Consider the following 15,420-nt stretch of genomic DNA (forward strand, 5'->3'; position numbering starts at 1 on the left):
TTTCTGTGTAACGAGTAGTCTTATTTTGTGTCCCAGTTAGAGCTTCTACAGTTCCATGCTGCAGAATCTCAAGCCTCCTTTCTTAAGGAAATCATGTATAAGTGGTTGTGAACTCCATCCACCTATCTGTCACACCCACACTGAATCCACTGTTCAGTTTTCAAAATCTGGACAGGAACTAGAATGCTCCAAGGCAATTTAATTTCTTCATGAAAATTGGCAGTTGCTGAGTGACAGAAATCAAGAGAAAGGCGCCCTTTGAGGAAGAAGTTTCAGGGTAAGCTTGGTATTTTCTGTGATGCTAGTACGGCTGAGTGGTGTTATTTCTGCCTCTGTACAAGCTGCAGCACTTTTTGGGAGGGAGGCGAAACAGCCAATGGAAGGATGGGTCCCTGTAGCCTCAAAAGAGGTGTAAAGACATGACCCAAACCCAAATATGAAACTGGACAGCATTAATTTTTTTTTCAGATGAATTTTTATTTATGTATGACTAACTCCAGTGACATTTATATACATTATAATGTATATAATTTATATATATTTACATTATACATTTCTATACATTATAATGTAGAGCTGCAAGATCTTAATGTATTCATGCAGTAGTAATTTTTCCAATGAGGGAAAACTAACAATTTCTAATAATGATATATTCTACTAAGATTATGAACTTCTAGCAAAAATCTACTTGTAGGGGATAGACTGAATGTCCTACTTTACATTCTGGAGGCATTTGTATCTCTTCATAAATCTTGTCCCTCAGATTTTTTATGTCATGCTCTTTAGTGACCTCTGAAATAGTTTTGGCAGACTGTATGAAGTTAAGAGTTAGGTAATGTCTCTATTGAATGAATTCAGAAAAATCTAGCACATTTGCTTTCACTGCTAGTGTCAGCCAGTATAACATGGAGAGAGAGGGAAAGAGCATCCTCATTTCCCTTAGATGGGTTTTAGAGGCCTTACCACAGGGGCATACTGGCAGGAAAATTTAGAAAAAGCATGCATGGCCTATTCTCCACCAGTTCTCTATCTAAAAAGTGGACTTCAAATCTACAACAGTTTATGTTTCACAAACACTAAAGTTATTTGTACAACATAATGTGTCTGCAGCTGTTTGAGCATATTCAAATTGCTTCTGAAATGTTGAAGTCAATTGTATTAGGCCACTTGAGGGATGGTGTAGTTTGCTTTGCGTAAGCAAAGACTGGGAAGAAAAGTAGAAAAGTAAATCTCTGATAATTAAAATATGTTCTAATGGAAGTGTGGACAAGAAAGATTGCTATTCCAATTGGTTTTGTGTCAAAAAAAATTCAGTAATTTGCATAGCTGCACTTACTGTGCTTTTTCTTAAGCTTCTTTGATTTTGTAATCTGGAATTTCTAAAACAAATTTTATGACTCAACTATCAGTAATCATTGATGAGGGTACACAGATAGGATCTGGGATCAGAAATTCTATCAGACTATACCTGCTAATATGTTCATCTACTTGCCTTGTAAGACTCTGATGTGTTGCATGAGTGACATGTTCTCTAAGCATTAGTCTGGAGTTTTCCTCTGGATTATCAGAATTAACAGCTGTGATCAGCTGGTCTCAAAATCCGAAGACTTTCTTTTATGTAATGTTACAGTGATGGTGTGTTTACCTCCTCCCCTGTGAATGCATCTAACACTGACAGCATCACCATTTAAACACAAACAAACCACCGTTTTTCATTATCAGTAGCACTGAGGGTCACACAGAGTAAGTCTGGACAATGCAAATAACTGGATAAGTTAATTATATACTGGTTATTGATTAAACTATGACAATAGTGCATTATTCACAGACTTCAAGGAGTAGAATTGAATAGTTGTCCCAGATTGTAACTGCACTACAAGCAACATATACATTTTTTTGGGTGGAAATAGGCTGCATATGGAGATAATCTTATATAAAACAGCTGGCATTGCCAGTTTTGCAGCTAGTGAAATTTAGGGAATAATTTATGTAGAAATTTTTCCAGTTACTTTGTTACACAGAATATTTTGTGCATTACATAGGTATTTTTTAAAGTTCACTGTATACTTTGAAGCATATAGAGCTAAGGATGCCTGGTTTTCTATGGATTTGTATCTTGAAATTTACATTATGTACTATAACCCAGAGTCAAAAATGGGCATTTCTCTGAAGCATTTTTCAAATTGCAGACAATATTGAGGCATCTGTTTTCATGAAAAATTTTTAAGTACCCTATGCCCAAACCAAATTTGGTTTTGGTCAGCCAGGGGTTAAAAAAATTATTACGGTGGGAATTCACTCCTAGTCCATATTTGTGTCCTATAAGGATACCAGGTTTAAATGCCTATATTTATTAGTTTAATTTTGCATTAAAGAATCTGCCCCTTAATCCATTGATATATTTACTGTTTTAAAGTCATTGAAAATGAGGCATGAAGACATATCATATGTCACGAATTGAATATATCTCAAAATAGGTAAAGGGTCATTTGACATATATGTGTGTCTTCTTGCTGTATATCAGGTGTATGTTCAAATCAGGAATTGTGGTGAGGGAGGGTTTAGTGTCTAATGAACATTTTGTAAGTAGGTCCATTTATAAAGTAAGATGCAAACTGTAAGTAACATTCCACAAACTTTATTTTATATGTTATAGAAAGTTTAATTCCTTTTCCACAAAGACAATGGGGTATCAGACAATCAGTGTACTCTGACAAAGAGCTAGTCTGTCAGAGACTTCCTTCTGAGAGCTATGGATTAATCACTTCATAACCCGTGCATCAGTATTGTTTCCAGAACTTTAAGGTATCATCTACTGATTTGAATTTACACTTTAAAACACATATTTCATATTTTATGCTTATAAGCCTGCTGTGGGAATTAATTCAAAAGACCATAACATGATAATTACATGACTTAATAAAATACTGTTCCATATTTAAACTTAGTGGTTGAAACGGATTTGATTTTCAAAGACCAAAACTATTCAATATAAATCGACAATACACAAAGCACAAAATCTTAGAGGAGCAGCTAAATGGTCAAATAAGTTATAAAATAGAACAGAGTAATAAATTTTCAAAATCTCCTATCTTTTGGGTCTCCAGGATGTTGTATTACCTACTGCTTTGTACAACATAAAAGTTAATGGTTATACAGAATGAGGCATTTTTCTGGTTATCAAGGGAATTAGTTATGTTTAATTGGTCTCCTGGTAATCTGTTTTGTGATATTTTTCTTCAAGGCTAAGCTAATCAGTAGACAAAAAAATCCTCCTACCCACCGGCAAAGACTGGAGAGAGCCTTTGTCTTGTGGGAAGGTTTTAACGGCGGCAGCTATACTCATTTCCTAAGACTCTTGGCAAAGCACTGTGGAAGATAGGCAAGAGCTGCTGCTTCAATCCATTCCCCCAGGGAAGATTAGGAGCAAGGTGAGTAATGAGAAATGCGTGTCTAAGTGAAGCCTTCAGTGCAGAAGGACCGTCTATGGCAGTTAATCATGCAAACCCCCACAGAATTTCTGGACAGCTTGCTTACAATATTAAAAAGTAAATGAGGATCGATTTTTAAGTTTTTTTCAATTTTTTTTTTACCTGGGCTCGCCAGACGCTGTCTCGCAGCGCTGCAGCCAGATCCTTTCTGCCCTTCCTGACACTTTCAGATGTCACAACGACCAGAACAGGCATGGACAACAAAAAGAGCTTTTAACCTACATGTATCTCGCCAGCTCTCCAAACCAGATGCAGTATTTCGTCCTTCTAAAACACAGCGCGTGCTGTGTTTTCCCACCTTTCTGAATTCTTTTCCGAAAGCTTTTTCCCTCCGCCGCCAGTTTCCCCGGGAAGCAGGCCAGCCCCGCAGCGCAGCAATCCCACCGGCGTGCCACAGCCTGCGTGGGGCCGACCCCACAGCCGCTGCTCCAACGGGGCCTTGTGCCACAGCTTACGGGGGACTCTGGCGTGTGGGAGCACCGAGTTTAGGAGCACTGTTTAGTCTCAGAATACTGCTTAGTCTCTGAATTCCTGTATATTCCCCCAAGCTATCTGAAGTTTCGCTAATAAACTATTATCAGTTCCTATTTGCCTTTCTGCGGTGCTGTAAAGCTATCAAAGGCCGAGACAGGAGCAGCAACACAGGAGATTTACAGACACACCAACTAAGACCAAGTAATTTCTCCCTCTTTATAACACTATCGCTGCCTCCCGGAACACTGATAGTACTGGTGGGGCACTGGTGGCATTGTCACTGTCCCCTGGGACATGGGAGCACTGAGGGGCACTGGGAACACCGTTTGGCTCGGGAAGCACTGAAGGTACTGCTGCTGTGCGGCGGGACACTGGGGAGCAGCGGAGAGCACTGGAGACATTGTCAACTGTCCCCTCACGGCGGGAGTCGGTTCCGCGCCCCTCATGGCGGCCGGGGGCGCAGAGCGCGAGCACATCCGCAGCCCGGGGCCTACGTGCCTCGCGCCCCGTCCCGCGCGCCACCAGGAGCCGGGGCGGAGCCAAGCAGGGGCGGGTGGGGAGCGGGGCCCTCTCCTCTGCGCATGCGCAGGCGGCCCTACCCGGGGCGCAGGGTGGGGCACACCCTCGCCGCGCGCTGTGTCCCGGTTGGCTGGAGAGAGCGCACGCGCTGAGGCGAGCTCCTCGGCCACGCCCCCGAGGGGGGCGGCTGCCCGGCGGAGCCGCTCTCTATTGGCGGAGCCGGCGGCTGCGCACGGAGAGGGCGGGGCGGCGGGCGCGGCCGGGCCATGTGTGCCGGGCGCCGTCGCAGAGCGGCCGCAGCCGCTGCCGGCAGCGCTGCGCCCGTCTCGGGGAGCGGCGCAGAGCCCCGGAGATGTTCTCCTCCTGGGGCTTCCCCTGCAGCCGACTCAGCTTCGCCGGCCGGGCTGCAGCTCGCCGCTCCGCGGTGCTCTGCCAGCGGGCGGCGGCTTCCCCCGCCCCGCCGTGGCTGCCGCTGCTCGGATGCGCCCACCGGCGCCTACTCGCGCTCGGCGGGCTGAGCCCCTCCGCGGCGGCTGCGGCCGGGTGGGGGGCGGCGGGCGCCGCGCCGTGCGGGACGGGGGTGGCAGGGAGCGGGTTCCGGCCATCGCGGGTGGCAGTGGTGGTGAAGACGACGCGGTACGAGTTCGAGCAGCAGCGGTACCGCTACGCCGGGCTCTCCGAGGAGGACCTGAAGCAGCTGGTGAGCAGCGGGAGGGGCCGGCGGTCCCGGCCACCGAGGGCGTTGCCGGCATGGCTGCAGCAGTGGTGGGGGGATACCCAGGGTGATGCCCGGCTCCGGAGAGGATGCCCGGCTCCGGGGGCCCCGCCGGGCCGCTGTGTCTGAGTGTCCCTGGGGCTTCCCCGGGCCTTGGTGGGGCGGAGCCGGCGGCCGTGAAGGTGAGCGGGGCCGCTGTCCCCGCGCTCTGCCTCTGCTGCCGGCGGCTCTGCCCTCCCGCCGCCTCCCTCCCCGGGCCCCCGATCCCAATGGAGCCGCCGCGCGGCACAGCCTGGGAGAGGGGCACGAGCCGCGCCGCTGGACATTCATCCAGGCTGCCGAGAGATTTGTGTAGTAAGCGTGTTTGGGTTTTACTCTCGGAGGGATTCCAGCAGCCCTCAGCAAACTGCAGTTTTTCTGGTTGTGTGTAGTATAAAGACTGGAGAAGTGCATGCTGAGGAGAGCACAATGAAAAATCCCCTCTGTGTCTTAGAGTGGGCTGATTCGCATTTCTTCCGTTTTCTTGCCTCACATCCTCACTGCATCCTTACGTATTTTCCTCCATCCAGACAGCCAGATCTCTCTCAGATCCACCCTTCTTGTTGCAGTTTTTAGAGAAGCCTTTTTCTTTAATCTCTAAGAAACCTTTAAAGGTCCGTTACTGAAGGCATACTAAGGAAGACATTTCCGAGATTTGATATGTGCACCCACTGCCTTGTTGTCTTCATCTGCATCATGCTCAGTGAACGCACACAGTTCTCCCCTTACCCTGTGTCTGTCTCCTTCCGGTGTTCCTCTGCCACCGGTGGGCTGAAAGATGGTACCTGCAGGAGTTACTTTGGCTGCCAGCAGTCTCTGAAGTCCATGTCATGAGTTCATATTATTATGCCTTTATTTCGAATAAGTCCATTGCATTAATTTGTCCACACATTAGTTTATGTCTGAGAAGTCTGTCAAGGCTTTGGTCTCTTACAACTGGAAATATTTTAGATCTCTGTTAGTTTGCAACATTTGGATTGAACTTGTACATGTGCTTAACTTGCGTAGCAAGGACAAATGGCTGCATAGCCTTGCTTTGTAAAGAATTGAGATAAAATGTGCAGTATCTACAGCAATGTCTGTGTGCTTCAGTTGGTCATCTACTTCCTATCGAATTCCTTCCCAAATACTTTTTACATGTTTTGTATAACTCTGTAGCTACAGTTCAACAGGTTTAATGTCAGTCTGTGTCGATTCTCGTGTAGGTTCCTGTTACTGAGGTATCCCATACTTTCCTTCATAGGGTGGTTAGAGAAAAAAAGGTCTCTCACAGCTCAACTGTAAGACTTTTTCTTTTCATTTAGCTTTTTGTGAGAAGTTGGTTCTTGTTGCGAAGTATAGAGGTTGTCCTCAGTGTGCAGCTAAACCCAGGAAGAGCAGTCTGGGTTTGTTTGGTGACTTTTCTCTAACTGCTTCTGTATAGGCAGGACACTGAATCTGTGGGCAGCATTGCACATCCCTTAAGGTGCTCATGACTGTAGTGGTAGCTGCAGTTTCTTTACTCACGAGAATGCATATTTTGCTTGATTAGTAACCGGTGTCACTCTGGATATGTATTTTTTAAAAAGTAACTGTGAACTCAGTGGGTGATTGTAATAGTTGCAGAAACACTTCAGAATTTGTCCTTTTGGAGAAATTTACAGGTATGCAATAATTCTCGGTATTTCTGACAGTTCTAGAATTTCGGCTCTAGGATTGGTGCATTTTAAAGATCTACCTTTCCCCTTAAAATACTGCCTTGTGAGGAATTGCAGCAATAAAACTTGGTGTCGCCAGGTAGACAAAGCCCAACTTGCCTAACTATGTGTGTAGCAATATTGAGTTAAGCTCTTGCTGTATGGGCAAGAATACAAAGATTTGTGCAAGAACGCATTGAAAAGGTGTTGCAGAATTTTGTTTTTGAAATAGAAAATAAGAGAGCAAAGGAATGATTCTTGGTCGCCATTCCTTAAATTTTTTAGCTAACCTGTAAAAATTTCTGCATTTGCATTCTGCTGTGACTCTGGTCTCAGATCTTTTTTCCTCAGATTGAGTTAATGGCAGCCTCACTGAGATATTATATGAAGATTCAGAAGACTCTTATCGTCTCTGTTGGGGACAGAAATCACTTTGTAGCAGAGTGATTGCTGTGGAGTGTCCTTCCCCGCAGAGCCATTGTGGGCAGCTTGGGAACACGATGCATTATGCTTCCTGCTGATTGCTGCAGTCCGTGCTCCCTGTCTCTGTTTCGCCTGGGGAGACTTCAGAAGTTGCTCCAAGGAAGCTGATCTCAGAAATGAGCCCAGACAGTGTTTTTGGGTTTGCAGGTCAGTTGTGTTGAAGGTCCACACAGAGGCCAGGGTGGGAGTTGAGTTCATGTGAAATGTATCACACAGGGATACAGGCAAAGTGAAAGCAAAAGAGCATAGGAAAAGTTTGTCTTGATCAGAGCTGCTGGCCGACCCCGATGGGTTTGGTGGTGGTGGAGGTAGCATTGCAGGGGCTCCGTCTTGGGTGATCCTGGAGGAGGCTTGTGGTTTGAGGGAGCTAGCACCAAAGGCGAAGCATGGTGCTGTCATCCTCTGTCGTGGACCTTAAAATGTCCAGACGCTGGCTATCTGAAATACAGAAATTCAATTTCAAGACCATGTTGGAGGTTTAGATTTGAGCAACCATACCTGGGCTTGTTGTCTGTTTCTAGAAGATAACTGATGTCTGTACTTGGAAGCTTCAGGTATCAGTATAGCATAATTAATGAAAACTGTAAGCTTAATCAGTTCTGCCTGATCACCAAGACAGGAGAGGAGTCCTGGACATAGCAGTTTCAATCAGTGTGTTTATGTACTAAGGCTGAATATGCAGTAAGTAACTCAATGCAGAAATGGTGGTGCCTTTGGGTGCACATCCTAATGAGATGAGATTTGTTCCATGTTAAAGGAGGCTGAAGATGAATTGTTGGCATATAACAATGTGTACTAAAATACGATATGGATCATTGTATATATCGTTGTCTGTGATATACACAGTATAAATCACAATGCTCTCCAAGAAGAAGAGTACCAGTAGTGAGGGTGACTGGCTGGCGTTTCTAATAAGCCATAAAGGCCCTGGGCACCTATACCTTAAACCCTTCTGTGGTCTTTTTTTTTTGGACACCAAGTGTGAGTTATATTATACGAACACTATGAAATGTTGCTAAGTCAAAGCTGCAAGGTCACAATTCCATAATTCTTTCTCTGTGTAAACAGAGATATGAGAGGTAAAGAAACAGTCCAGACAGCAGAAGAGCAAACTAATGGAGGAGAGATGGAGAGCAAGGTCTACTTTCACAGATCTATTAAGCACTCCAGAGAGTGGTTTAGTAGATCTGTGAAAGATGAAATCTTCCATTGCCTCTCTACATGTGTGCTGTACATGCCTGCTCCAGGCAGTTGTTTTTACCTATCTTGTGGCAGATTCTCATACATGCTTACAGATAAGTTATTAAAATATGTTTATAACTCTACATATAAACACATCTGACTATCATAATTAGTAGTCTAATTCTGACCTAGTTTGAAAAGTGTAATTAAATGCTATATGCTGTTGCACAGGGAGGGTTTCAGAGTCTTTTTTCATGAGGGAGATTAGAGACATATAAAAATGGATTTCTAATACCACAAAACAAAAATGCTCCAAAATGACTCGGCAGCTTTAAAAAGTGTTACATCAGTAAATTTTGTGCATCATATAATGCAAGAAATACTTTCTTTGCCTTTATGAAATTTAAAGAGGCTGTTGGATTTCTAAAACTTGCAGTTACCAACTTTTAGTTATACTCATCTTTCTCCCAAGTCCTGACAGTTTGTTACCATAAGTGGCAGCAATTTGCATTTCTTGTGACCTGATTTACTGGGATTAGCATCTAAATATGACTAGTTGCAGAAGTGAATGATCCAGTCAGCTAATACTGAAGGCTATTTCATGTTCTGTTTATTTTACTCTTAATAAATCCATGCAGAGGAAGCACTGCTGTTGTCCTTACGTAAACTAAGATAATATAATGCCCCAGTAATAGATAGAGCTCATTTACTGTCTTCTGGTTTATGTTTTGTTTGACAGTGCAGGTGTGATAAGTTGCTGACTTGTACAGCTGTAAGGTACTTTGGGAAGATGAACAATTTACCTGTCCAAACACATTTCATACACAGTTCTAATTATCTCTGAAAACGTCTTATCATATGAAAAGTTACGTTTGTCTTGGTATTAATTGGAAGGAAGTTGTTCAGTATGGGCTAGAGTTGATATTCTGTTGTGGCTGGTTTGTATCTTTGGAGCAGCAAAGGAGAGCGCAGAGGAGGTTTGGAACAAGTTTCAGCTCTTTTGGACACCACTGTAACTAATTGCAAGGGCTGGTCATCTCCGTGATGTGAAGTTCATACAGCTTTACAGAAAACTGGTGTCTGCTCAGGGAAGAGGTAACCTGTTGTCAGGATATTGCCTCCCCTGAATGAGGCCACTGTGAACTCGCACAGGTGATGCATAGGGCAGCAGCAACATCCTGAGCAGGGCTGGCCAGGAAGGAAGGAAGGAGTGTTGCCCAGCAGGTAGGTGAGCTTCAGGTGGGGCTCCTGTATTGTGCACCAGAGCAACCCCACAGAACTGTGGATGATGTGTGTAGCAGAGCACTATCCTCCCACCCTCCAGCTTCTGATTTAGAAGTGTACAGCACCAGTTGTTGCTAGCCTGTGCAGTAAAGATTTCATGTCTCTTAGAAAATTCCCTCTTTTGGTTAATGTACTGTTTTACATTTAACTTGGTAGGTGATAGGTTTTTTGCTTTTAATTACTGAAAAATTCTTTGCTGCTTTTTACATTAAGTGGTGAAAGATACCCTTTTAGTATCACTTCTGAATTACTTTTCCTAGGTAGTAGTGTTACAGGCTTGTAATTCTCATACCACCACCTGAAGATGCAGTTTTGGAAGATAGCCAGGTGTTTTGTTCTTAGATTTCTGTTTTAGAAGACTCCATTTCAATACTGATGCCTGTGATTCTCTTGAGCACTTACTTAGGGAGTGCTACTCAAATATTTTCAGAGCACTGGGATTTTTGCAAAGGAAGGCAGGAGAATGAAAAAGCAATATGCAAACTTCAAAGTTGAACTGAATTATAATTTTAAAATGAAATCTGGTAATTCAGCAGACAACTAATAAAAAGTTGCTTTTCTGAAAATCTGTAAATATTAGGTCATTTAACCCTGTATCCCCTTGTGGATCCAGATGTACAGGGTATATTTGAATTTATTTAAATATTTATATTTAAATAGAAACTTCCTTAATGAATGAGATGATACTGTGGAGTTTTTCATTGTTCTGTCAAATTCAGACTACCCATGTTTTCTTACCTTCTAATGTGAATTTTTTCAGTAGATATTCTTTTTCAGAGCATGTAGAAGTGTTTTAAAGTTGTTCTGTACCTTATCCTGAAAAGAGGGAGAAGTACTAATTCAGTTTAGTGAGCATACAGAAGCATACAAAATTCAAGACACAGGTTGTATTCCACTAGGATTATGTAAAGCTAAAGACACTTTTTTTTCAGAAACGGAATTTTTTAACTAATCCACTGGAAACTTGAGATGGGTGTAAATACTTTTCAAGTTACACAAACGTGGTGTGCATTTGTTTATCTTTGCCTTTGAAGTTTGATATATTTGCATCAGTGTTAAGTCACATTATTTGCATCTGCTTTATTAAAAAGTTCTTCTGATGTTGTTCTAAGAGGGGTCTGGAAAATGATGGAAATAGTTAAATGCGATGTAGTAATTATTTTTTCCATGAGATTTGTTTTTCCAGTACACTATTCAAGTATACTCAGTCACATATAGCAAATAGATATAAAAGTAGGGAATTTGAGTGTAATTCTCCTAAATTAAACTTCTGGGACTATATCACGAAGCATATGATGCTTTATAGAGCTGAAGAAGGCTGCTTCTTGGAAGTGACTTGAATGCTAGTTTGAAGTACGTCATTAGTTGTGATTTACAGCATCATGTTGGTGTTGTGCTGAATTAATGAGAATGATTGAATTGCCCGGATTGCACAGACTTTCTATAAATCTGTTAGTGCAGAAAGGAGTTGCCGCTGTTTATAGTTAATACAATGATTTGCTCTACATTACCCTTTGAATTGCAAAGCTCTATGTGTATTCTTCAGATGTGGTTAAAATGACAATAATGCTTTAATGTGGTGGATGAACAATTAGAAAACAGTTCATGGCATTTTAACTTTTGTTCATGTATACATCAAACTCTTGCCCTAAAGCGGCATTTCTGTAAAACTTCCAGAACTTAATGTTGCAAGTGAATTCCGCTATTACAGAAGTAATGGTATATGAAATCTACAATATCTATATTTCACAGTCATTATTTTACAGAAGATACATTCAACTACAGCAGCATTTGAAGGCCTACCGTGACTGTGTAATAAAAGTGAAGAGTCTAAGTTACTGAAGAAAAAAGTGAGGAAAATCAAAGGAAAAAATATTCCTCGCTAAAGTAGCCCATTGGACATCTGCAGTATGAGGGGTGATGCAGAAACATATCAAATAGCGAGGAGCAATATTGGGAAAAATACTGAGCAATTGACAGCAAATTGGTAAATTAGTCAGTAATGCTGGTTGGGTAACTCCAGCCTTATTTCCTTACTTGTGTGACTGACTTACTGCATTGGTTAACTTAGTATATATTTTTTAAGAACAGGTGGCTAGAGGCCTGTATACTATGTAATAATCCAGACTGGGAAGGGAGGAGGAATTTGATTTGATGCTATGACTTAGACCTCAACAGTAGTTTGTATTGAAAAACTTGATTCACGTTCAAGGCCTTATGGAAAACTTAAATCTGAGCCTTGGCACTTCTGATTCACAGTAGAAATTTGTTTCAGGAACCCGATTGGTTTCTCTGATGCTTTAGTTAAAGCACATACTCATTATTAAGGTCTTCCTGTAAACAATGCGTTGCCTTTGGAGATAGGATTTTTTAGCTATTAAATTATCAGAAGCCAGTGCATTTGAAGTTCAGTCAGGACCTGCAGCTGCTCACTGAGACAGGTTGTAAGGTTTCACTTTAGAGAGGGTTTCAGAGCACTTGTGCAAGTCTGAATGAGCTGGACTGTAGGCCCTTGAAGGAGCTGGGTGTCCTAAAATGGGTTAATCCACTGGTACTGCAAACACAATTCTACTGAAACCGGCCCTATTGTTAGCAAAAGGTTGAGTGTTTTGGGTTTGTGGCCATGTTTTGGTAGCGGGGAGGACTACAGGTGTGGCTTCTGTAAGAAGCTGCCAGAAGGTTCCCCTATGTCTGAACAGCTGATGCCGGATGGATCCAGGATGGACCCTCCCTGGTACAGGTCGTGCCATTTAGAGGTGGTAGTGTCATCTTGGTTGGCAATGTATTTAAGAGGGGAAACAATATTACTGTGCAAATGTAATTGCTCTCGGAGAGGAGTGAGAATATGTGAGCAGAGCAGCTCTGCAGACGCCAGGTCGGTGAAGGAGGAGGGGCAGGAGCTGCTCCAGCTGCCAGAGCAGAGATTCCCCTGCAGCCCCTGGTGCAGCCCATGGGGAGGCAGCTGTGCCCCCACAGCCCAGGGAGGTCTGGGGGGAGCAGAGATCCACCTGCAGCCCCTGGAGGAGCCCACACCAGAGCAGGTGGGTGCCTGAAGGAGGCTGTGAGCCCATGGGAAACCCTCCTGGCAGGAGCTGTGGCCCGTGTAGAGCAGCCCATGCTGGAGCAGGTTTGCTGGCAGCACTTGTGACCCATGGGCACCCACAGTGGAGCAGCCTGCTCCTGAGGGACTGCACCCTGTGGAGGACACAGACTGGAACAGTTTCTGGAGAACTGCAGGCCATGGGAAAGACTTACGCTGGAGAGGTTTTGGAAAAATTATCTCCCATGGGAGATCCCCCAGGCTCCTCTACTTGAGCATTGTCTAAAACAACTTGAGGTGAACTCACTGTATTTGCCATGCTCATGTCCCTGTTCTGCTGTGGGGCGGGAGAGCTGGGACAAATGGAGGGATGGACAGAAGGTGTTTTAAAGATATGTTTTACTTTTCATTATCCTGATTTTGAGTCATAATAAATTCAGTTGATTTCTCAAAGCTGAGTCTGTTTAGTCTTTGATAACTGGTGAGTAATCTCTCTCTGTCTTTATCTCAATTTGTGAGCCATTCCTTATATTTTCTCTTCCCTGTCTTATTGTGAAGGGGTGCGATAAGATCAGCTTTGGTGGTCACCTGGCTTCCAGCCAGTCAGGGTCAACATGCTACATTAAGCCAGTGAGTGACTTATCAAACATTATTATTCAATAAGTCTGGATTTTTTCAATAAATACTTAAATTTGACTAGGTTTTTTTTCCAAATATGGTTGCCTTACTGTCTTGAGTCTTTATTATAGCCAAACCTTATGAGGTCTAATCATGCATTTGCTAGTTCTAGTGCAAGAACAATTAGACCACATTTCCTCTTTTAAGAAGTCCTTCTGTGGAAGGAAGGATATTAAAGATATCTCTCAGCCTCTCTTCACAGGAGACGTGCTCCAGTCCTCTGATCATCTCTGTGTCTCTCCTCTGGAGTCATTCCAACAGTTCTGTGCCCTTCCTGTGCAGGGAACCTAGCTCTGGGTGCTCCAGGTGGGTCTCAGCAGAGCAGAGGGGCAGAATCCCCTCCCTGCCCTACTGCCCACGGGGCTCTGGATGCAGCCTGGGGTGTCTTTCTGGGCTGTGAGCTCAAGTTTCGAGCCACATCCAGCTGTTCATTCATCCAGTCCTTCTCCATGGCTGCTCTTAATCCCTTCATCCCGCAGTGAGTATTGAGATTGCCCCGACCCAGGTAGAGCCCCTTGCATTTGGCCTTGTTGAATTTTAGGAGGTTTATGCAGACCACCCCTCAAGCCTGTCCAGGTCCCATGGATGACACCTCCACTGCCCAGCGTATCAGCTGCACCACACGTCTTGGTGTTGACAGCAAACTTGCTGTCTGTCACAGGTGTGAATACAGCAGTTGAAGCTCACAAATGATACTTGTTTTCTGCTATAAATTGAGGGTAGGTGTGCTGTTCTGTGCTTACTGAGAAAGTTAGTATCATGTCCAAATCTGGGTATCTGTTGTGTACAACCACCAAATTCAGCTCCCCCATCAGTTCCAGCTGGTGACTGGTAAAAACACTAACCTTTCAGAGTTGGGGTTCAAGCTTGCCGTGCCTGCCCTGGCAGACTCTTTTCTGTGAGACACTTGAAATGTGTCTCCAAGGTACAGATTTCTGTTGGGCAAGTTCTGCTGAGGCTAGCTGCTCAGTTTGTTTATCTGTTTTGTTGCTGGCATTGTATTATCTAAGATTCTGAAGCTGAACCATGCTTTAATCCCATGTACTTTGTATGCAGATTATTTTTACATTTTGAAATAGAGAAGCTTAATATTTCGTTTGAGCTCCTAAGAAATCTAGAAGTTTAGTGTGTGCCTGACCTGTGCGGAAAACTGCATTTGCTTTCAGTGTGACAAATTAAGCTTTGTCTTAACTAGTTAACACTAGAACATAGGATAATGATAATTACTTGCATATAGATTGACAGTCTTTGACTTCAATGATTTAGGAGGTTTTGAATGAAAGCCAAGTTTAGTCAGGAAAGCTAAGAGAAGTGTATGGCTTGAAACACATCCTATATTCAAAGTGCTTTCCCGTTCAAAATTTGATGTATTGAGAAAAATACTCTATAATTCTGTCAAAATCTGGTTTCTTTTAAAGCAGAACAAAACTGAACACTGACTTTGGCTATACTTGAGACGTGGTTAAATCTCAAGAGACAATTTCTGAAAATACAGGACTTAAAGCACTGTGCTCTGTTTAGAAACAGATTGTTATGTTAGGGCTCATCGTATTTTTGCCTTTAGGTTAAAATTCAAATTATTTTCTATTCAGCTGTTCATCTCTAAATCCATTGTATTGTTAGTTGGTTCTTTCTGTAGAAATTAAGCAGATTGTAAAGCAGTGATCTGTTCTTGTTTTCCAGCTGGGGTACTTGTGTGGGCATGTTTATTGTGGAAATTTGAGAGAGTAATTGTTTCTAGATCTGTGCTTTCTGTTGTTGTTAGTTTTTTGTTTTGTTTTTTTTTCTTTCTAGTCAGACATTTAGTTTAACTCTTGAATGACCTACAGTCATAAAACA

The 15,420-nt window shown here is 43.2% G+C and overlaps 1 protein-coding gene across 2 annotated transcripts in view; it reads left to right on the forward strand.

The window, feature by feature from the left end:
* The first annotated feature begins 4,787 nt into the window (after positions 1-4,787).
* The window catches only part of NADK2 (NAD kinase 2, mitochondrial), a 32,098-nt gene continuing 21,465 nt past the window's right edge, over positions 4,788-15,420 (forward strand). Inside the window, exon 1 of one of the 2 annotated variants that reach the window (XM_014875547.2) lies at positions 4,788-5,184. In XM_014875547.2, the coding sequence (XP_014731033.2) occupies positions 4,837-5,184 (348 nt within the window). In that variant the 5' untranslated portion in view covers positions 4,788-4,836. The remainder of the gene's footprint in view (positions 5,185-15,420) is intronic. The other variant, XM_088157043.1, reaches the window with a different exon arrangement.

Source organism: Sturnus vulgaris, chromosome Z (genome assembly GCF_052056855.1).
Source record: "Sturnus vulgaris isolate bStuVul1 chromosome Z, bStuVul1.hap1, whole genome shotgun sequence".
Classification (NCBI taxonomy): Eukaryota; Metazoa; Chordata; class Aves; order Passeriformes; family Sturnidae; genus Sturnus; species Sturnus vulgaris.